Source organism: Ursus americanus, chromosome 12 (assembly GCF_024610735.1).
Source record: "Ursus americanus isolate L20-20 chromosome 12, mUrsAme1.1.p, whole genome shotgun sequence".
Taxonomy (NCBI): Eukaryota; Metazoa; Chordata; class Mammalia; order Carnivora; family Ursidae; genus Ursus; species Ursus americanus.
Genome location: NC_142138.1, coordinates 1374391 through 1398475, shown reverse-complemented (window position 1 = coordinate 1398475; position 24085 = coordinate 1374391). Strand labels below are relative to the sequence as shown.

Genomic DNA, 24085 nt, shown 5'->3' with positions numbered 1-24085 from the left:
TATCAGTAAATGTTTGCAGAATTAATCAGGGTAAAGGGAATAAGATAAAAGAAACTGGGTAATCATTTGGTCAAATAAATTTGTTTTATGCCCGTTCCTGGTAGAGAGATAAAACTTCCTGATCGCAAAGATAAGGACCTTAAGCTGGGTTTAATTTGGGGTCAGGTAAGCTCATGAAGTATAGCAGAAATGGGATTTAGTGAAGCAGATTTATAGAGCCAGCAGAGGGAATTCAGTATTCCGGTTACCAAGCTATATAGAATTGGAGGTGAACTCATAGGCCAGAACACTTTTTGGTTTTATACCTACCAAAGTTTAAGAAATTAAAGCTTACGGGTGGCTAGGTAGCTCACTCGGTTAAGCATCTGCTTTCAACTCAGGTCATGATCCCAGGGTCCTAGGATCAAGCCCCACATTGGGCTCTCTGCTCAGCAGGGAGCCTGCTTCTCCCTCTCCCTTTGCCCCTCCCCCTGCTTGTGCGTGCAATCTCTCTGTCAAATAAATAAAATCTTAAACAATAAATTAAAGTTTAGTATCGGTGGGATGGTCTTTTGTTAAGTTTTAAGACAGAGATGTTGATGAGCTATGTATGTAATGGTTTGAGAGAAAATGAACCTCAGTTCCTGCCCTCCAACTTTTGCCTTTTAAAAGAGACTTAGCACTTGGGCTTTAATTGTGTGAGGATATGGAGTACAAAACATTTAGCATCTATTGCCAGAGTTTGAAGGAAGGGGAGAGCTATCCACATTGTTAACCAGAGCATCAGCAAGGATGTATATTTTGGAAGCTGAGGAATCGTGGTCTTCTCTCCCATTTGTTCTCTTCTGAAGTTCCTGGAACTTGAATTATTTTTGGAAATTTGAATTGGTAGTTGGGTTGACAACTGTGCATTCCTTTTGGATATCAGCACTGAATTTTATTGTTACCTTGTTTCATAGTTCTTAGAGCAATCACTCTTTATTTTTGAGAGTCCTCTTTTTTTCCTGAAGACCATATTGTCCATTTTACAGTGGAAATTTATAGAAATAAAGGAATTCAGATTACAGAAGTATGTTTTACATACAAGGCGTGTGTTCTTCAGTGTATATTATGGACACATATTTTCATCTTTTTATCTTCGTTTTAAGTTAAAAAGCACGTAAAAGCTTCAACAACTTACCTTTGTAGTATAGTCCCAAAAAAGAGCCAGAGTCTTTTGGTTAATACTACTGGTAATTATTTTGTCCTGAGCTGTGTATTGGTTGCTACTATAGGAGAGAAACTGTATAGAAAGATTCTAGCTGTAAGCAGGGTACTTATAATCAGGGAGACAGATATTATTTAACAAATACTCTGAAAGATAGTCTTCATAAAAAACATAATTTCTTGCTCTGACAAACTAGTTCTATTTTTCATTTGGAGGTTTTTTTTGGGAGATGAGGGGAGGTAGTACTTTTATTAGAACAGTTTGTATTTTAAATGACCATTGGGTTTTATCTAAGGAAAGGCATAAGATAGTCAAATAGTGATGGTTCTGAATATGGTATTTATATGTTTCAAGTTTTCTCAAAAACTAAACATGACCCATAAATTGAAACTTTTAAAAAGATTTTATTTATTTATTTGTTTGTCTATTTATTTATTTATTTTAGAGAGTGAGAGCGAGCGAGCGAATGAGCAAGTGGGGGAGGGGCAGAGGGAGAGGAGGAGAGAAAGAGAATCTTAAGCAGATTCCCTGCCCCTTAAGCAGATTCCCTGCCCAGCTGGAGTCTGACAGAGCTCGATCTCCCGACTCTGAATAGGATCATGACCTGAATCACCCAGGCACCCATATTTTTATTGAAGTAATTTCTACACACTCATCGCGGGGCTCAAACTCACAAATGTAGATGATAAATATGTTGACATTCCTGAAAGTTTCTTATTAAATTTCTGAAATTTGTAATTTTTTCCTGTGTGTAAACATCAGAATTCTATGTGAAAAATCAAAATATTTTACACATTTTTGAAGAGCTTTTAGAGGAACAGAGTTGGCTTTCTAAACTGCTCAAGAGAAAGGATTTTTAAAAATGCAAGTAACCATATCTTTATGTCCTAAATGAAAAATAAGGCATGAAAGTTATCTCCAACCTAATATTCTTAATTCATTTCTCTGGATCACCTCCCTGTCCCTTCCATTTACATGAACATAAGCCCATGTTCTCCTTGATCATTACAGCATTCCTTCTTCTTTTCTTAATCCTTATGTATATAAATGTCTCTCATTTTCCTTTTTCTTATTTCTTTCATCTTCTTACCACTTTTTCTTTATCATAAAATGGACTTGCAGACCTTAAAAATATTATTGAATAAAGTTTAGCATGGTGAATGAATAGGCTCCTTTACTAGGAGTCCTTTGTTTCTCTTCTGGCTTTACAGTTTACTTGTTCTTGTGACTTTTGGCAAATTGTTTTTTTGAGTTTCAGTATCCTCAGTTATAAGTAAGAAGATAGAAGTCTTAACAGTTGCTTTTAACTGAATGTTTGTGTTCCCCCAAAATTCATATGTTTGAAATCCTAATTTCAGTGTGATAGTATTTGGAGGTGGGCCCTTTGGGAGGTAATTAAGTCAAAAGGATGTATCCCTCATGAATGGGATTAGTGCATAAAGGCACTAAGAATAGGCCACTGAGCTAGCTAGCTCTCTTTGCACCATGTGAGAAACCAGTGAGGATACCTGTAATAGGGTTCTCACCAGAACCTGGCCAAGTTGGCACCATGATCTTGGAGTTTCTGCTTCTAGAACTGTGAGAAATACATTTCAGTTGTGGTAAGCCACCTAGCTTATGGTAATTTTTTATAGCAATCTGTGCTAAGACAACATTGTAATAGTAGTAGGTAATTATATTGAGTTTATGTGCCAGATGCTTTTTATTTTTTTTAAAGATTTTCTTTCTTTATTTGAGAGAGAGCGAGCATGTGCACATGAATGGGTAGACGGAGAGGGACAAGCAGACTCCCTGCTGAGCATGGAGCCCTACATGGGGCTTGATCCTAGGACCCTGCATGACCTGAGCCAAAGTCAGACACTTAACCAGCTGAGTCACCCAAGCACCCCCCAGCTGCTTTTTAAAGAGTTTTATGTACATTAACTCATGTAATTTTATAGTAACTTCAGATAATGAAACTGATAGGTATGGATGTTAAGTTGTCAAAGGGTAGTAAGGACAATAAGTACCAAGGCCAGCATTATGAACCTAGGTAGTCTGCCTTTAGAGTTGATGTCATTTACAACTGTCCTTTCCTGACACTAGTATTTGCTATGTTGAAGACCACAACACTGAATCAGATTTCTTTTTATATATGCATATCTTGTGAGCTATAATGGTCCATGATTTTAGAAGAGAACCCCCACATTGAACATACTTATGTAAAGTTTATATATATACACACAGAGAGAGACACACATATACACAATTAGGGACATAAATATGATTATAAATGACAGAACAAGTACTAGCTAATAAATCTGTTAGACCAGGCAAGGATAACTAAAGTGACTCAAAGTAGATAATATTGCCCTCGGAAGGCCTCTGGGAAGAGGAATGAAACTTGACATATAACTTTTTTGGATAGAAATGGTAAAGTATGTTGTTCTACTTGGAGAAAACAGTGTGCATGGTTGGGGCAAGAAGTACAGGTAGGCACAACTGAGAACCCTTTTATTTAGAATAAAGAGTTTAGGCTAGGGTGTGGACATTTAGATAAGGAGTAGAAAGCCTAAAGCCTTGGAATCAAGGAAGTTACTTTGATAACCTGCAGTGTTGAGAAAGAAATCAAAACAGTTAAGAAAGATACTTCTTTTTATAAAATAAACTCCTTGCAAGAGGAAGATGCTGTAGGGGAAAAAAATAATTTTCCCTCTACCCTTCTAGGTTCTAGGCTGAGAACTCCTCTCCCCATAATAAAAAGGCAGATTAATAGGAGAAAAACAAATTTAATTACATATGTATGTATGGGAGTCCCACAGAGATATAAGACTCAATGGCGGCCAGACATTTGAAGTTTATATACGAGCTAAGGAAAGGGATGTGGGTCTGGGGCTTCAGAGAGGAAGAAGGCAATTCACAGGAAGGTGGGAGAAGAGCAAATGTTTGGTAAATAAGTGTTTGTTCTGTCATGCAGATAAGTCAGATATAAAAAGTTATCTCTGGTAATAACTTTCTTCCTGGTGCAGGCCCCTTTCTGATTTCTTTTGGACAGTTAAGGAGGAGGAGGTAAAGAGTTTTTCCTGAGTGTACTGGGTCCTGTTTGCCTTCAGCTCAAAATAATCCACATGCCAAAGTGGCATGTTCTGGGATGGCTTGTTCTGAACCCCCTCAATGCTGAGTAGATGGAACTGCCATTGTGAAATGATAATGGCCTGGGCTAGGGATATATGCATGAATAAGGATGTTCTCTAGAAAAGGAGCACAGTATCTGATTTCTTAGTATGTACTCATAATTGTGTGAAATGCTGCCATTTTACCAGTTTCATTTGACACATCTTTGTTTCCTAGATACTGTGTATTACGCATTATGCTAAAATGTTGTGCAGTATACCAAGAACAATGAGATATGATAAAACACATAATTCTAGCACAAGGACAAAGTATGTATAGAAAGTATTATAAGAAATATATGACACATTACTGTATGCAGAGGAGGGAGACATTGTTTTACTGAGACTATCTAGGATGGCTTCATACGGGTTTTTTGGCTTGGCTTTCAGGTGGAGATAGGCAAGGCAAGATAAGGCAGCATTCACGGAGCACACAATTCTCCAGTGTGAGTGCCGGCTTTAGGTGCTGCTTTAGGTGCTGGGGAGACATCATTTAACAAAGCAGACATTCTCTGCTCTCCTGAAGTTTATATTCTGATTGGAGGCGGTTTGGATAAGGAGGTCATGATCAAAGATAAGATACAGGGTGGAATAGTATCAGGATTTGGGAGAGAACAGAGCAGTTCATTTTATCTGGATGAGTTTTTCCTCTTCTAAATTAATTTGCATTATTCATGCCATTCATTGAGAGAAAGAGAGCGCACACCTTTTACGTTTTAAGAATAGAGGTCCAAGTGTTGGGGCAAGAGTGGTAAGCAAGACAGACTCTTTCCTTATGAAGCTCTTAGTTAAGCAGGAAATCTGAAGTGATACTTCATAATATTGCTTGTTGCCTCAGCATAATTAATAGTTCCCTATGCATTCTCAAAATAGCGTTTGGATGATAAATTATGTGGTCACTCTACAGATGAGAGTCTTTAGAACTTTGGGCCCATATAGCAGAGAACTGATGTTTTAGTGAGGCCTGTTAAATGAACAGAAATAAGGCAGATGAGGGTGATTGGCAATGTGAAAGAGTGAGGAGGAATTACATGTACAAGCCTAGTCGTTAAAAAAAAAAAAGTACCTAAAGGGGTGCATGGGTGGCTCAGGTGGTTGAACATCCGGCTCTTAATTTCAGCTCAGGTCATGATCTCAGGATCATGAGATTGAGCCCTGCCTCAGATTCAGCGTGGAGTCATCTTGTCCCTCTCCTTTTCCCTTTGCAACCTCCCACCCCCCACTCACATGAATGTGCGCTCACCCCCCAGTTCAATTTTTCTGTCCTATTAGTTTCTGTTTTTATACCGATTGATTTCTCTTTAACCTTTTGCATTTATTTTGTTTTTTAATTTGGCTTTGTTTGTTCAGTTCAACCAAAGTATTGAAAAGTGCCCTGTCTACTGGAAGCTGTTTATAGGGTCGAAAAAAGCAAAATTAGCTGGATATTATGTACGGAGATTTTTTTGAAGACTGGAAAACTGAAACTATTCCAAGGGAACTGAATGTTAAGGAATAGAAAAGGGAACTCTGGTTTTAAGCAGTTCTTTGTTTAAAAAAAGTGCTTGAGAGAATGAGTGCTTCAGATTAGTATAGTTTATTTCTTTTATCATGTTGATATCACAGAAACATATTCTTCTCTGTTCATTTGATTGTCCCCCCCCCCCCAACTTAAATCATGTGTCTTGGTTATTTTGTAGTATTATTCTTTGCTTATAGGAATCTGTTAAGCTAAAGCAATGTGAGGCCCGTTCAGGGGGTTCATGGGGTCAAAACTGTGTTCATAATACTAAGATGTTCTTTACCTTTTTTACTCATTATTTTTCAGAGGTTACATGACCTGTGGTTTTGCCATAGATTGAATGCAGAGATCTTCTATTAAGCAAAGCATTAAAGCAGTTTGTTTAAAAATGTAAAATAATGCCATTCTTCTAAGTTTTTTTTTTTGAGACTGTATTTTTCATACAAAACAGTATTTATGTTAACATGCGGTGTGTCATTGTTTTAAATGAATTAATAAAATTTTGTCTCAGTTTAAAATTCTAATAGGTAAATATAAATAGATATGTCACATAAATAAAAGCTCTTTGGGAACCTCAGTAACTTTTAATAGTGCGAAGGAGTCCTGAGATCAAAAAATTTGAGGATTGTTGTGCTAAAGGAAGATTTCCTGTCTCTTCCAGGAGACATTCTTTTTGAGAAAAGATCCCTGTTATGATTTGAGTTCTATAAGTAGACAAGGAATTGAGTGCAGGTAGTTTGAGGGGTGATACTAGGAAAATGGGGCAGTTATCAAGTCAGTTACCACTGTGTGGACTGGTCAGTCAAACTGGGAGATGCTGGGAGGTGGTTTAGAACCCTGGGCAGCAGGCTAACTATCTGTCGGCTCTTCCCCTTCATTGAGTGATGCTCAGGTGGAGAGGTAGAGGTGTTTGTAGTAAACAGGGTAGAGAGGAACGCAGAGGGGAATGTGGTTGCTACATGTCTTCTATTGGTGGAGTGTATGTGTGTGTTTTCAGATCTGTGTGCACCCTTTGTTTGTTTTTCATAGCCTCTTGCATTTTCATAGCCTTTGACTTATTTCTTAAACTGGATCCAGTCCAGGAAATCCTTTAAAAAATCTTTTGTCTCTTCAAGGTGTGTATGGGCACAACTGTTAAATTAGTAGACCGAACGTGCATCTTTTTGAGTATATTGTTTCTTGTAATTGAAAGAGACTCTTCTGGTCACTGGTTAGTGTTTGCCTAAGTGCCTCATTCAGGGTTTTAAAATAAGTGGACAAATTTAGTATCGTTTTAGAAAAAGTTGAAATGGTTGTATGTAACTGTTGCTTATGGATAGTGAGGGCCCATGTTTACTGTGTTTCTGTTGTATGCTTGGCACAGTTAAGGTACTTTGAAAGAATTCTAAGTAGGAAATAATGCCCCTAGGGTGCTGCCAGTGGTAGGAAACAGAAACTCTAAAAACAAAACCAAAAAACCCCCTATAGATTGTGTTACGTTTTAGCAGCATTTAATCATCCGGAGTTCTTCTGTTTAAGAACATAGTAAAATTACGAGCAAAACCAATTCATATTACAAAGTCATAAGGTGTCACTTTTATTAATTATAAGATTTAGGGGAGATAGAACTTAGCCAGGAAGTTAGGAGACCTAGCTTTGAAGTTAATTGTATTATAATTTAGATGCTTAATTTTTCTGGCCATAGTTTCTTTATATATAAATGTAAGTGGATTATCAGCTCTATAGGCCTGGAAATCCCACAAGTGCAAAGGCTCCAAGGTAGAAACATACCTGGGGTCTTGAGAAACAACAGGGCGGTCAGTCACTGTGGCTGTTCTAGTGTGTGGAGGAGGGAAGAGTAGTAGTGATGTGGTTTGGAAGATAGGTGAGGTTCGGTGGGATGAGGTCCGGAGCCAACGACCAAGAAAGAATTCTTGAGATGTCTTGGATACAGAATGGTGGTTTATTAAAGCACGGGGACAGGACCCATGGACAGAAAGAGCTGCTGTACCCGGGGTTGTGAAGAGTGGCTGATTGTACACTTGGGAGTTGGGGGAGGTGAGGAAAAGGGATGTTTCAAAAGGATTTTCATATGTTAAAGAAGACTCACTGGGTGCTGGAGGCCTTGCCATTGTCAAATTAAGGTTGTTTTTCCTTCTAGCAAGGTATTAACCTTAAGATAGTTGGGAGCTTCCTGGAGCAGCCTTACACGTTGTCCACCTCAAGTATTTGTCAATGGGCTGCAGGTTATAAGGACATTTAATGGTATCTACGTTTCCTTCTGGAAGCTAGGTTCTTGTAAATTGCTAAGGCCTTTGTAAACTGAAGGAGACTGTGTCTTACAGGATTGTGATCTCTATAAGTTAACTGTTTATTTTTCCTTTTCTTAGTTTTAGGGCGGCCAGGAGTGCCTGAGGAATGTCACATATATCCCACCTGGAGCGGGGAGGAGGGTGTCACTTTCTGCTTTGTCCTCAGCTTGACTTCTGTTCCCTCATTAGTAGGACTTGACATCAGAAAAGTAAATGGTGGGAGCAGGAAGTAGATTGTGTAGGGCCTTGTATTCCTTTGTAAAGACTTGGGTTTTACTCTGAGGGAGGGGTAGAAAGCCATTGGAGGGCTTTGAGCAAAGTAGTGACATAATGTGACTTATATTTTAATAGGAACACTGTAGCTGTTGTAGGAGATCAATGGTAGAAGCTGTGGGTAGTTTTGCTAAAATCTTCTAATGGATTGTTGTGGAAATTATTTGAGGGAGTAAAGTCCAGATAGAACATATAAACTCACTATCTTAAACATGTTGGCCTCTGCAAAAACAGAACAAAACAAAGCAACCCATATACTATGCAATTATCCAGCTTTTATTGGAACAAAAATGGGGACATACACATTACTTTTTCTTGAAGTTGTGTGTGACAGTTCAAAGGTGATTACAAGGTTAATCAGGAAGATAACTGGAAGATGGATGGGTAAATAGAAGAGGACATTTTTCTAGGCAGAATATTCTACATTTGCTGCATATCTGAGATTACTGTCATTTTGTGACTTAGTTTCTGTCATTGTCGTACAGAATGGTTTTGTTGGTTAAGTGTTCCCCCACTGTGCGCCTTTTTCATCTCTAAGCCTGAGTCTGAGTAAGACGGGATTCAGTTAAAGGTGTAAGTGAGCAGAGGAAGGAAAGCAATCTGTGTTCCTACTCTTAGAACTCCTAGAACTGAAAAAAGCATTTATTTCAGTTGGTGAACATGTACTGAGTGTACATTATGTGGGAGGGACTACATGTTGCCTCCAAGAGTTGGGTATGAATAGAATTTCCTAGGGGTTATAAAGTCAGAGAAATCCTATCCAGTAAGAGATTGTAAACCAGGAAGTGTTTTCATGAGGGTTCATTCAGATGAGTGGGTAGGATTTAGTTTTTTGTTGTTTTTTTACAATACTATTGAGAGATTGTTTATGTATAATTCATCAAATAAAGTTTACCATTTGAGAAATTTTCACATGTGAAATTACCACCAGTGTCAAATGAACATTTTAGTCACCACCAAAAGTTTGCTCATTCATGCCTTCCTCCATTCTCATCTCCGGGCAGCCCTCATCTGGAGGGTGAGGGGCAGGAATTGACATCTTAACAACATTGATTATTCCAAGCCGTGAAAACGTTGTATCTCTTCATTCATTAGGTCTGTAGTTTCTATCAGGAGTGTTTTTTAGTTTTCAGTGTAGGGGACTTGGATATTTCCAGTTAGATTTAATCTTGAATATTTTGGTTTTGGAAGCTATATATTTTTTAAAACCAGTTTTTCATTTGCTTGCTGGTATGTAAAAATTTAATTCCTTTTTATATATTAACCTTGTATCCTATAATCTTGTTAGTTTTAGTAGTTATTTTGTAGTGCCTTGGGATTTTTCATATAAGCAGTTATGTGATCTGCAAATAGTTTTCCTCTCCCTCTTACTCTTCTGGCCTTTCCCATCTTATTATAGTGAACTAGAATCTCCAGTATAGTGTTAAATAGAAGTGATGGAAGTGGTCATCCTTCCCTTATTTCCATTTTTAGGGGGAAAGTGTTCAGTATTTCACCCCTAAGTGTGATATATCTGTAGGGCTTTTATAGATACCCTTTATTAGTTGAGGAAGTTCTCTATGATGTAGTTTTGGAATATAGGTGAGGTTCAGTGGGGTGGAGTCCGGAGGTGACGACCAAGAAAGAATTCTTGAGACGTCTTTGGTGCAGAATGGTTGTTTATGAAAGCACGGGGCAGGACCTGTGGGCAGAAAGAGCTGCTGCCCTGGGTTCTGAGGGTTGACTGACTGTATACTTTGGGGTTGGGGGAGATAAGGAAAAAGGGAGGTTGAGAAAGTACTTTCATATGTTAAAGAAGACTCTCGGGATACCAGAGGCCTTGCCATTGTCAGGTTAAGGTTCTTTTTCCCCTGTAGCAAGGTATTAGCATTATGGTGGTTGGGGGCTTCCTGGAAGAATGTCACACATGCCATGGCGGGTAGGTGGTAGGTTGCAGGGTGTCAGCTTATGCTTTGTCTTCAGCCAGCCTTCTGCTCCCTTATCATCTAGTAAGCCTAGTTTGCTGAGAGTTTTTAATCATGAATAGGTGTAGGATTTCATCAAATGCTTTTTCTATACCTATTGAAATGATCATATGGCTTTTCTTTATTCTGTTAGACTGGTTGCATTTAGAATGTTAAACCCTGCATTCCTTGGATAAACCCTACTGAGTCATGATATATTATCCCTTTTATATATTGTTAGATTCAGTTTGTTCTGTTTTGTTAAAAGATTTTTGCATCTATGTTCATGAAGGATATGGATTTATAATTTTCTTCTTTAGTAATGTCTGTCAGGTTTTGGTATTAGGATTATATTGACCTCATATTGGCAGTATTCTTTCTTCCATTTTCTAAAAAAGTTTTTCTAGATTGGTATATCTTTCTTGAATGTTTGAGAAAATTCATTAGTGAAACCATCTGGTCCTGCAGGATTTTTTGTAAGTTTTTGATGTTTAATTTATTGATATGGTACTATTCAAATTTTCTTTTTTATGCCACTTTTGGTAAATTATATTCTTAAAGGAATTTGTCCCTTTCATCTGAGTTATTGAATTTGTTGGTATAAAGTGGTTCATAATATTCTCTTTTAGTATTTGTAGATTCTGTAGTAGTAACTCCTCTTTCATTCTTGAAATCGAGGATATGTATTTTCTCTCTTTTTTTTTTCCAGTATAGCTATTTCTCAATTTTGTTAGTCTTTTCAAAGAACCAGGTTTTGTATTTGTTACTTTTTTCTGTTGTCTGTTTTCTATTTGTTTATTTTTATATTTATCTTTATCATTTACTTCCTTCTACTTATCAATTTGTTCACTTAACTGATATTTCTAGCTTTTTGTTTCCAGGTTAGGTAATTAATTGGTTTGAGACCTTTCCTCTTGTAATACAAGAATTTAAAGCCATAAGTTTACCTCTAAGGCTCTTTTAACTGCATCTCACACATTTTGGTATGTTGCATCTTTTTTGTCATTTAGTTCAAACTGTCTTAAAAATTCTCTTGTGAGTCTTATCTGACCCATGAATTATTTATATAAATGTGTTAATTTCTAAGTATTCCAAATGTTGGGTTTTCCTAGATATCTTACTGTTTTATAATACAGTTTTTTTCATTTCAGTCTTTACATATTTATTGAGATTTATTTAGTGACTCAACATGTGCTGTAGCTTAGTAAATATCTTTGTGCACTTGAGGATGTATTCTACAGTTTGGCGTAGTGTTCTCTAATATCCGTTAGATCAAGGCATTTGCTAATGTATTCCAGTGTTCTTTTTCTTCCCGATTTTTAATTGTCAGTTTTTTGCTTCATGAATTTTGAAGCTGTGTTATTAGTCACATTTACATTTATAATTGTTATGTCTTCATCAGTTCTTTCATCAAGTGTTTTTTAAATGTCTGGTGTATTCTGTCTTAACATCTGTTTTATCTGATATTAATATAGTCATTTTATCCTTTTTTTTTTTTTAAGATATTATTTATTTATTTGACAGAGACAGCCAGCGAGAGAGAGAACACAAGCAGGGGAAGTGGGAGAGGAAGAGGCAGGCTCCTAGCGGAGCAGGGACCCTGATGTGGGGCTGGATCCCAGGACCCTGGGATCACGCCCTGGACCTAAGGTAGACACTTAACGACAGAGCCACCCAGGCGCCCCTAGTCATTTTATCCTTATGCTTACTGTTTGCAATGTATGTATACATTCTTCCATGTATTGCTTTTAACTCCTCTGTGTCTGTTATGGTCAAAGTTGTGACTGTTGTAGGCTGCAGTTTGCTGAGTCTTTTTTAGTATCTCTCACAATCTGTCTTTTTTGGAGGGTTTAGATTATTAACGTTAATGTAATTAATGATCTTGTTAGATTTAGGTCTACATTTTGTCTTCTGTTTGACCTTTATGATTTTAGTTCCTTTCCTCCCCCCTTTCCTGTCTTCTTTTAGATTACTTAGATATATTTTAGGGTTCTATTTTATCTATTGGGTTTTTAGCTATAGATTGGGATTTATGTATTGGGATTTCAGTATACATTCCTAACTTTTTGCAGTCTATTCAGAGTTAATATTTTACCATTTCATATAAAATGCAGAAATCTTCCAACAATATGGGTCCCTTTTGCCCCTTTCCTCGTCATTCCTTCTAGTTGTAATATGTATGATATCTGCATATATTGGAAGTCTTGCAAGATAGTGTTATAAATTTTGCCTTAAATAATCATATGTGGTTCTTAAAACCTAAGAGGAAAGCAACAGTATTTTATATTTACCCAGATGTTTATCATATCTGGTGCTTTATTTAATTAATTCCTTAAGGTCCAAGTTTCCCTGTGCTGTAATTTCCCTTTAGCCTAATGAACTTTCTTATAATATATGTAGGTCTCCTGGAACCAGATTCTCTTAGTTTTTCTTTCTCTGAAAATGTCTGTCTTTTGCCTTCGTTTGTAAAGAATATTTCACAAATATTTTCACATACAGTCTAGATTGAAAGTTTTTTTTCTTTCAGTACTTTAAAGATGTTTACTGTCTATTTACCTCCATCATTTTTTTAAAAGATATATTTATTTATTAGAGAATGAGGAAGGGGTGGGGCAGTGGGAGAGAGAGACAGGATCCATAAGCAGACTCCCTGCTGAGTGCTGAGCCCAACTTGGGGCCTGACCCCAGGACTCTGAGATCATGACCTGAGCCAAAATGAAGAGTCAGCCACTTAACTGACTAAGCCAGCTGGGTGCCCTGGCCGCCACCATTTTTATGAGGAATCTGATCATTTCCAATCAGCGTTCTTCTGTATGTGAAATGGCATTTTCTTTGGCTGCTGTCTTTATTTTTCAACAGTTCAATAATGATGTATCCAAGTGGGCTTTCTTTTTAATTGATCCTGATGGAGGTTTGTTGTGAGATTCTCAAATCTATATATTTGTCTTTAAATTTCTGAAGTTTTCAGTCATCAGTCCTTCTATATTTTTTCTATTTTTTTCTCTCCTCCTTCTGGAACTGGAAACGTGTTAGACTGAGATTATCCCATAGCTTTCTGATGCTCTGATCTTTTTTAAAATCAATCTTTTTTCTTTTTGTTGTTTAGATTGGGTAATTTTTGTTGATCTGCCTTTGAGTTCACTGATTCTTTACTGGTTTATCTCCATTCTAATATTGAGCCTATCCATTGACTTTTAAAATACAGATAATGTATTTTTCATTTGTAAATTTTGATTTTTTTCCTTTTTATATTTTTAATTTCTCCACTGCTCTTTCCTTTATTATGTTTTCATTCAGGTGTGCTATGTTTTTGTTTTTTACCTTAGCTCATTGAGCATGATTGTAGTAGCTACTTTAAAATTTTTATCTCATAATTCCAATATCTCAGTCTTCTTGTGGTAGGGTTACCATAGATTGTCTTTTCTCTTGACAGTGGGTTGCATTTTCCTGTTTCTGGTATGTCTCATAATTTTGGGTTGTATCCTAGTGGACATTGTGTTATGTTGTATAGATTCCGGGATCTCTCATAATCTTCCATAGAATACTGATATTTTTGTTTTAGCTGGCGGTTAACCATTTTAGACTCAAACTTAAGTTCTCTCTTCTGTGGACAGTTGTTCCAATTTCAGTTTGATTCTTTAAGTCTGTGCTTTATTCTAGTCTGCATTTGCATGGTCAGAGGTCAGCCTTTTGTGGTGACTTGTGTGGTGTTTCATACATAGTATTAGGGTATCCCTTTTGACTTTCTACCCTATCGGATTTTGTTGTCTCTTTGATATCTGGCAGTGTGTCCCTGGGCTCTTTTCCCTAGTTCCTCCTGACAGAAAGACAACTTCAGCTGCTCATGCTCCACATCTGCTACCCAGCCTTGGGGCAAACCTGCAAGAAAACAGGAAACTGAGGCTAGCGTTTCCAAGTTTTGACTTCCCTTCACATCTGCCTAATATATTTACTCTTCGGAATCCTCAGCTCGTTGTCATCCTGTGTTCCGTGCTCCCTCCACCAACCCCTAATTTGTAGCTGTTACCAGCAGAAGGTTGGTCTGTGATGATATCACACCACCATACTGGAAGTAGAACTTGAATGGGTAGGATTTTGGCAAAGAGTTAAGAGGAAACCCCGGAAAGGACCTTTCATAAGCTGACTGGTTCCTCCCAGATTAGACTCATTGATACTTTCTTTGCCCAGAATTTGCCTTTTGGCTGCAATAGTAACAGTTATCAAGATATGTTTTGGGATACCTAGATCCTCTGGCTTTTCTAATTAGACTATTTATTGTCTATTAATAACGACTGTGTGCCTATAACTAAAAATATATACCATACTATTGAGCACATCAAAGCATGTAAAGAGAATGTTGTTTATTGTCTTGATTGAACCAGACTGAAGTATCCATAAAGTATATCTAATTAAAAGATTTTAAAAATTTACCGTTTAATTTATAATAGCTGAAGCTATGAATCTGGCTTTGTAGGAAAATAGTGTCTCATATCAAATCTGTGCCTTTCCTCATTAATCACTATTAAATATCCGTCTGTATCAAAGAGCCTCAGCATCAATAGCAGGTATGTTCTAGTAGTCATCATAGTAGCTAGCCCTTACTGTGCATTTCAGGTACCATGCTGAGAGCTTTGCATAAATTATTTCATTAATGCTCTTAATAGACCTCTAAAATGAAATAGCATAATCCTCATTTTTATAGATGGGTAAAAGAGCATAAAGGTTGAGTAATTTGCATGCCATCACACAACACAGGCTTTCCTCTTCCTACTAGTGGGGAGGAGTGAGAAATAGTGAACCGATAGTTGGGATGGTGATGACTCAGTTGAGTTAGAAGAACATGAGATTTGCAGTGTTCTAAAGTAATCTTATATGTTAATTTAGGTTTAGCTAAGTTGGGCTGGCACCAAAACTGAGGCATAGACAAAGTTTTCTTTGTAATTCTTTCACTTGTATTTCTGAAGCCCTTTGCCACTTTTACCATACTCTCAATGTGTACCCAGCACGTAAGTGCTAGATTCTATCTTCGGGGGAGGGGGGTGACCCTTGTCTTTTTCTTTTCTCATTGCAATCAAGCTGCCTGTTCCCTACCTTCATAGGTTATCTGATGGAAGAAATTCATGACGAGAATTAAGTGATAAATAGATTAATTTTAGAAATGTGTCTCAGTGAAATTGCTCTCTTTTTCTTTCAGTGTGATCTTTTAAAAATGCATCTTCACTTGGGACCACGTGTGGCACAGTTTTTTTTCCCCCCAGAAGAGGAATATACATGGAACTAGCATCATAGCCACAAATTGTTTACATCTGTCCTTCATTAGCTTTCAGCATTGAAGTTGAATACCCTTGAGTCCTCATCAAAGCCATAAACACCAACTTGTATGAAAGAAAGAGGAATTACCACAATTTATATCCCGGATTCTAAATACAGAATTTTGACCCCCCCAATATTAGCTCTATAAACAATGTGTATGAAGTTGTGCTATTCAGTACTATTCAGTTGCACCAATAGACAAAGGAAGAAAAATAAAACAACTGAGAACCTTAAATCAGAGAGATTTATTCTTCTTTCAAGTAGAAGTTCGAGCTGATAGACGGATAGCTAACTGTGTTCCACAAGTTCATTCAGATGTCCATGTTCCTTCTAATCTTTTCTTTTCAGTGTTCCCTAGAGTATTACCCTTGGCTTCTTGGTTAGGCAAGTTTACCACCACCATGTCTGTTTCCCAGCCTGCAATAAGAGGGAAAGACGGAGTAGAGGACAAGCAGGTTCTTTTCAAATACATGATCCACTCTTGCTCTCATCTCCTTTACACAAGTTAGTTGCATGGCCACATTCACCTTAGTCACATGACCACAATTACTTGCAAATGAAGCTGCAAAAGGTAGTATTTAGCTGGGCCGTCATAAGTCAATAACTATAGGGTTTTATTACTAAAAGGGAGAAGAGGGGAAATGGATATTCTAGGGCCATTAGCAGTCTCTACTACAGAAGTTAAGAATTTTTGCTCAACTATCCCACAGTTAATTAAAAGAGCTGGTAAGAAGTAGCCAGACCAGTGGACTTTGTGATACCAAGTCAGTAGCGTATTAAAATACAGTGTAAGAGATTTCAGTAGGGATTTAAATTCACGTTTTCAGAGACAAAGCACAAAACTGGATGTTGGAGAATTTGATGAAATACCTTCAAATTGTGTTAAAGTTGCTGGATATATGAGCTAATAATTATTTTGTTCTTGTATTTTAGGCCTCAACTCCATATAGCATAGATTCAGATTCTTTGGGAATGGAGTGTATTATTTCGGGAAGTGCCTCTCCAACTCTGGCAATCAACACTGTGACTAACAAAGTAATTCTGTTTTTTTAAACTTTTGAAATGTCATTGAATAATACATTTAATTTGCCTTTATAATAACAATAGAGTTCTATATGATTGAGTTTAAAGATGGTATAAATTTGGCTAGCCTATACATGACAGCTTTCTGAAAGCTTGAATCCACAATGTTTGAGGTTTACACAAATTAGAACAAAATATTTCTCTAAGGAAGTTGGAGGATGCTTATTGGGAAGCTCTGTTTAATTTAAATTCTTGACAGTGCCAGTTCCCATTGATAGAATTTTTGAGTCAGTTTTTTTATTGAATGAATTTGTTTCAAAAACCATTGATTACTCCTCTAAATATGTGCTTGAAAAAAAAAATTGTCAGATTTCCAAGGGGTCAACAGAATCCAGTAAAATGAATAATTTGGACAAACTCATAGAGTTCTTTGAATGGTGGTCAGCCTGTTTCATGATACTCAAGTGTAGGTGTATATCCAGAAATAGTATATAGTAGTCTGCTGTCTTTTCCTTTCTTTTCCTTCCCTTCCTTTCTTCCACTTCCTTTTCTCCCCTCCCCCTTTCCCTCCCCTCCCTTCCCCTTCTCTTTTCTTTTCTTTTTGAAGCAATGGTGAAAACTTCAAAATTTCATGCCAAGTGATTAGATACCTAGGGGAATACAAGTGTTTTTTACAAGGTAATTTCTTAAGCTCATATCTCAAAACCCTAAAAAGGCTCTGGGAGATTCATGAAGTAACTAAGTTCTCTGTGTGTATTTTCTCCCTTGCTAGACCATGAGCACCTTGAAAAGCCATATATGTCTCATGTTCCTACTCTCAGTCTCACTTTCAAATCTTGCTTTTATCCTCTTCTCCTCTCTCCCTTGCTTTCAACTGTTCTTGCTTTATCTCTTCTACTTTATCATGCACACACATAAACACACACATATATTTATACATAATTGTACTGATATAGTATACATAGGATCTTTTTATTTGTAGAAAGATAATAAACCAATAGAAGCAGACTATCATCTTAGTGACTGATCAGATTTACAGTTTAGAAAGAAACTGGCAGCTGAGGTATAGAGTATTGATTTTTTCCAAATACCAATCCATGGAATGATTTCATCAGAATCATTTAGGGGAGGTGTATGTGGGTGTGTGCGTGCGTGTGTGTTTAGTGGTGCTGGTGGTAATTCCAAGGTATTATTGCAGGCCTGCCACATCATTTATTTTATACTTAAAGATAGGGTTCAGAAATCTGTACTTTAAGAAATAATCCCTGGGCACCTGGGTGGCTCAGTTGGTTAAGTGTCTGCCTTCCACTCAGGTCATGATCCCGGTCCTGAGATCGAGCTCCACATCGGGCTCCCTGCTCAGTGGAGAGCTTGCTTCTCCCTCTCCCTCTGCCATTCCCCCCACTCATGCTCTCTGGCTCTCTCTATCTCTCTGTCAAATAAATAAATAAAATCTTTTTTTAAAAATTAAACAAACAAACAATCCCTAATGGTGCCCATCTAAACTTGAGACTTTCTAGTGGAACATATAGGCTAGAATCAGAAATATCCAATACTATTCCTTGTAGTCGTCCAAGTAGGAGATACTGAGGCCTAAATGTGGATAGTTACAGCTATTAGGAAACAATTAGAAAATAGTAATGCTAGGACTTCACAATGAAGTAATATGGGGGTCAAAGGAGTTTTTAAAGGACTTCTGCTTCTAGATATGATGGAATAGCTAGTAGATTAATCCTTCTATCTATATAAAATACCACCCCCCCCACTACCAATTAAAAAGAGGGGGAGCAGCATTGTAGAACAGAAAAGGCAGGACTTCGGGGCTAACGATCCCAGGAAAAAGGGAAATGCATTGAGATAAGCCATGCATATTTCCCTTGGGACATTTCTCAAGTCTCAATGCATGGCAAAGAGGCTAAACAGAAAGCAGAAGCCTAGAGCAGTCATTGGGCTAGGAGGACAAAAACTGGAGTTTGAGGCTACCAAACATCCAGGGGTTGAGGACTAAGATCTTCTTGAATCTTAGAAGTGAGATCAGCTTCTTGCAAGTAATACCCACTTAAGGCATTTGCTTACTCCTAACTCGTAGGTATTTAGGCTCAGGCATAGACAAATCAAGTGGATTTTTCACTACTCAGAATCAAGCAGTTTCACAGAGAAATAGGGAACAAAAATTATTGTTCATGATTTTCAAGGAAGAAGGGAGCCATGGTAAACACTCTAGTCTTTCAAGTCAGTATCTCAGAAGGTTATGATCTGTGAGTAAGAGCAAACCAGAACAGACCAGCTTCAAGTTGTTGCTAAGGTCGTTGATAATATTTTTCTATATACCAAAAGAAAACTAAATGCTTTCTGGAAGAAATAACATCGTCTTGAGCTTTTACAAGTTTTCATAAGTAAGATCTCACTTTCAGTCAAAAATTTTAGACATTACAGGAAACAGGACCAAATAATTAAATAACAAGGGGATAGGTAGGGAAAAACAGCATAAACATATTTACAAGTGATCTAGATAATGATTTTAAAATAACTGTAACTAATATGTCCAAGAAAATAGTTGAATTATAGAAAATTTATCAGAGAATTAGAATCTGTGTGGAAGAATCAGGAGGAAACTCTAGAACTGAAAAAATATAATAACTGAAATAAAGAATTTGATAGATGGGTTTAACAACCGATTAGACACACCAGAGGAGAGAATAGTGAACTGGAAGAAATGTCAGTAGAAAACACAGAGATTGAAACACAAAAACAATGGAAAATTCGGAAAAGCTTCACAGATAAATGGGATATAGGGAAGAGGTCTAACAAACTTGTTATTTGGGTTTCAGAGGAGAGGAAAAAGGAATAAAGAAGAAACAATATATTAAAATTTTTTAAACTGATGAAAGATAACACAGTATATAGATTGAAGAATTTCTTGAAAGCCTCAAGAAGAATTAATGAAAAGAAAACCTTACTAGGCAAAAAAATAGTGAGCTGCTAAAAACAAAAAAACAGGCAACTTCAAAGGAACAACAGTAATCCAGGCACTGACTTCTGAATAGAAATGATAAAAACCAGACACAAGAATGAAATCTATATACTGCTGAAAGGTAATACCTGCTAATCCAGATTTCTACAATTAAAATTTCTGTGAAAAATGAAGTTTAAATAAGTAGTTTTTTACAGAAGCAAAATCAGAATATGTTACTAGTACACCAGTATTAAGCAGTGAGGGGGAATTAATTTTTCAGATAGAAGGAAATTACCCTGTGAGGGGGAAGAATGTGAAGAACACTGTAAGAGTATGTCTGTTGATAAATCTAAATATATATTGTTTACAACGATAGCAGTTCTGTTACATAACACAGTGCCTTTGAGTCTAAAATACTATGGAAGTTAAAAGACATGACAATACAAAGGGTAAGACAGAAAGAAATATGGTTGACCCTTGAACAATGTGGAGTTTAGGGGGTGCCATCCCCATTGCCTCCTGCAAAGTTGAAAATCTGCATATCTGCTTTTGACTTCCCCAAAACTTAGCTAATAGTCTGCTGTTGACCAGAAGCCTTACTGATAACATAAATAGTTGATTAATACATGTTTTATTACGTTACATGCATTATATACTGTTACTCTTACAACAAAGCTAAAGAAAAAAATCTTAAGAGAAAAATATTTTCACAGTACTGTACTGTATTTTTATTTATTTATTTTTAAAGATTTTTGTTCATTTGAGAGAGAGTATGCACGAGCATGAATTGGGGGATGGGCAGAGGGGGAAGGACAGACTGACTCCCAACCTGATGGTGGGGCTTGATCCCAGGATCTTAATCATTACCCAAGCTGAAGTTAGACGCTCAACTGACTGAGCCACCCAGGCACACCTGTTTATTTATATTTTTTAATTAAACTCTTCACTCAACCTTGAACTCACGACCCTGATATCAAGAGTTGCATGTTCTACCTACTGAGCCAGCCAGGCGCCCTAGTAACTGTGCAGTATTTATCTCTTTTTTTGTTTTTTTTAAGATTTTTTTAAGTGGGAGGAGAGGCAGGGGGAGAGGAAGAGGGAGAGTCTTAAGCAGGTTCCATGCCCAGCCCTGAGATCATGACCTGAACTGAAATTAAGAAGTCAGACGCTTAACTGACTGAGCCATCCAGGTGCCCCTATGCTGTATTTATTGAAAAAAGTTTGTATATGTGGACCCATGTGGTTCAAATCCATGTTGTTAAGGATCAACTGTATATACAGTTAAAGTCTTTGCATTGCATTGGAAGTGGTAAAAGTACTAAGTCAAGAGCATGTTGTGATACTTAGGGCAGTGGTTCTTTTAATACATCAGCGTATGTCACAGTAACTAGGAGGGCTTGTTAAAACCCAAATTGCTGGACCTCACCTGAGAATTTCTGGTTTAGTACATTGACTTGGGGTCTGAAAATTTGAACTTTTTTTTTAAGATTTTATTTAGAGAAATCTCCACACCCAGTGTAGGGCTTGAACTCAACCGTGAGATCAAGAGTCACATGCTCCACTGACTGAGCCAGCCAGGTGCCCCAAAGATTTATTTTTTTAAGTAATCTCTACACCCAATATGGGGCTTGAATTCACTATAATTCACAACACTCTACCAACTGAGCCAACCAAGCACCCCTGGAAATTTGAGTTTTTAACAATACTCAGATACTGGTCATATTGTTTACTACAAGAATAGTAAAATAATATAAAATAAGGAAAAATAATATATCTAAAAGTTGACAAGAAAGGAGAAAGGAAATGAACAAAGAAGAGATAGGGAAAACAAATATGTTTAAATTGAGTTATGTAGGGTGCCTGGGTGGCTCAGTTGGTTAAGCATCTGGCCTCGGCTCAGGTCATGATCCCAGGATCCTGGGATCGAGTTACATATCCGGCTCTCTGCTCAGGGAGTCTGCTTCTTCCTCTCTCAAATAGATAAATAAAATCTTAAAAAAAAAAAAGATTTGAGTTCTGTTAGGAATAAAATGTAAATGTACAAAATAGTCCATTTAAAAGTCAAAGATTGTCAGACTGGATGAAAAAATAAAATTCTGCTGTGTGCTGCTTACAAGAGATGTATCTTAAAGAATTACACACGCACACGTATACATATTTAAAGATTTTATTTTTTTTTAGAGAGAAAGAGAGTGTGAGTGGGGGAAGAGCAGAGGGGAGGGAGAGGGAGCCAGGAAGGCTCTCAAGCAGACTCTGCACTGAGCTTGGAGCCCGACGTGAGGCCTGATCTCACAACTCTGAGATCATGACCTGAGCCAAGAGTCAGACACTTCACCAGCTGAGCCACCCAGGCTCCCTGCAAGGGATATATCTTAAAGGACAAGACACATTACTGAAAACAAAGATATTTTATTATGCAAAAAGGATCATTTCAATAAGAAACAATAGTAAATTTATGTATGCCTCAAAAGCTGACAAAACTAAAAGGAGAGATGGACAAGTCCTTGACCAAAGAGGAAGATTTTAACATATGTCTCTTTATAACTCATAGAAGAAGCAGATCAAAATCAAAACATAACGATTCAAACAAATCCCATTAAAGGTATAGAAGATTTGAAACAGGAAATAAGGAAATTCGATCCACTTGATGTATGTGTGTGTGTGTGTGTGTGTGTGTGTGTATGTGTATATATATGTAAAATATGATTACACTTAACAATTGCAGAATATACTTTAAAAAATGACTTATTTTAGAGAGAGAGCAAGAGAGTGGGGGGGAGAGGGGCAGAGGAGAAAGAGTCTCAAGAAGACTCTGTATTGAGCGCGGAGCCTGACTTGGCTCGATCTCATGACTTTGAGATCACGACCTGAGCCGAAACCAAGAGTTGGACACTCAACTGACTGCACCACCCAGGCACCCCCAGGATATACATTTTTTACATGCACATGGAATATTCACCAAAATTGATCATGTAATACTGATTTATGCTAAGCCATAAAGGAAGTCTAAGCAAATTTCAGAAGACCAGCACCATATAGTGTGTATTTTCGAGCACGGTGGAATTAAAATAGAAGTAATAGCAAATAGATGATCAGATAATCACCCAAAGTTTGCAGATTAATTGGTATAGTTATAAATAACTCAGGGATCAAGGAAGAATCCTAAGAGAAAATACTTTGAATTGATGACAAACAGAAATATGAAAGCCTGTAGAAGGAGTGCAGTTAAAGTATTAGCCTTAAATGTGTGTACTGGAATAGAAGAAAGATTGAATATTAATGATTTAAGCATCTAGATAAAGAGCAAGATAAATCTGAAGAAGACAAAGGTAATAAAAAATAAGTCAACAAACAAGAAGTTGGTTCTTTGTAAAGATTTGTTGGTTCTGGCCAAGGTGAAATAACAGGGCCTAAATTTACTCTGCTAACTGAAACAACTGAAAAAATAGACAAAATACATGAAACAGTGGTTTTCAAGAGATTGGGCCATAGGACAGTGATTCCTGAGAAATTGTGAACAAATAAGGTCAACCCTATGATTGTCCTAGCTTACTGTCTAGAGAAAGTTTCCAAGGCCCAGAGGTCTCCCTGAGTTGAGCCAGGTGGAGCTGGGAGATCATGAAATCCCCGAGGTGGTTAGAGTTCACAGGGCAGCATATCAGAGAGGAGAAACGTACACCAAGAGAGAATTCCAGATGCTGAGGGTGCCCCCTGAGTCTTCAGTTGGATACTTATCAGTGCATGAGTAAGGAAGACTAGGGAAAGAACCACCTGCAAGGATTAGTGTGGAAAATTACTGATACTCCTGAAGGGCCAGGCATAGTTACTGTTCACACAAAAGTGAAAGTCTTCAAAATTCACAGGTCATTAGGTAAAGTACTCAGAATTTTGATTCAGTAGTAGAATAAAATTAGCCCTAGACTAAAATTCTAAAATTCTAAATTTTAAAATTCTGCTCTGGTCCTATCTACATACCTTCAAAGCAAAACTTGAAAGTATTGATCTGTTTCCAAGTAATTCTACTTTTAAAATTTGATTTAAAGTTTTTTAGATGTAATTCAGAGACCATTATAAAATTTCCCCTTTTAAAGTTTGTAATTGGTGCTTTTGGTATATTCACAAGAGTGTGCAACCATTAACCATCATGTAATTCCAGAACATTTTCATCACCCCAGAAAGAAAAGCCTGTATATATTACCATTGATTCCCTGTTCTATCCATTTCCTATAACTATTAATTTACTTTCTGACTCCATGAATTTTCCTATTCTGGGCATTTCATATAAATGGGATCATATAATATGTACTTGTTATGTCTGACTTCTTTCATTAAACACATTTTCAGCATGTATCAATACTTCATTCCTGTTGTCAAATAATTTAACTGTGTTCAAGAATAAAGCTCAAGAACGTTTATAGGAATACAAAAATATCTAGCACTTATCAGT

The 24085-nt window shown here is 37.1% G+C and overlaps 1 protein-coding gene across 6 annotated transcripts in view; it reads left to right on the top strand.

Annotated features, from left to right (window-relative positions):
• Positions 1 to 24085, top strand: part of FOXJ3 (forkhead box J3) — a 142298-nt gene that overhangs the window by 83448 nt on the left and 34765 nt on the right. For 4 of the 6 annotated variants that reach the window (XM_045799835.2, XM_045799838.2, XM_045799837.2 and 1 more), the window contains exon 6: positions 16593 to 16694. The exons of the other annotated variants lie outside the window; for them this stretch is intronic. In XM_045799835.2, the coding sequence (XP_045655791.1) occupies positions 16593 to 16694 (102 nt within the window). The remainder of the gene's footprint in view (positions 1 to 16592; positions 16695 to 24085) is intronic. 6 annotated transcript variants of the gene reach the window in all.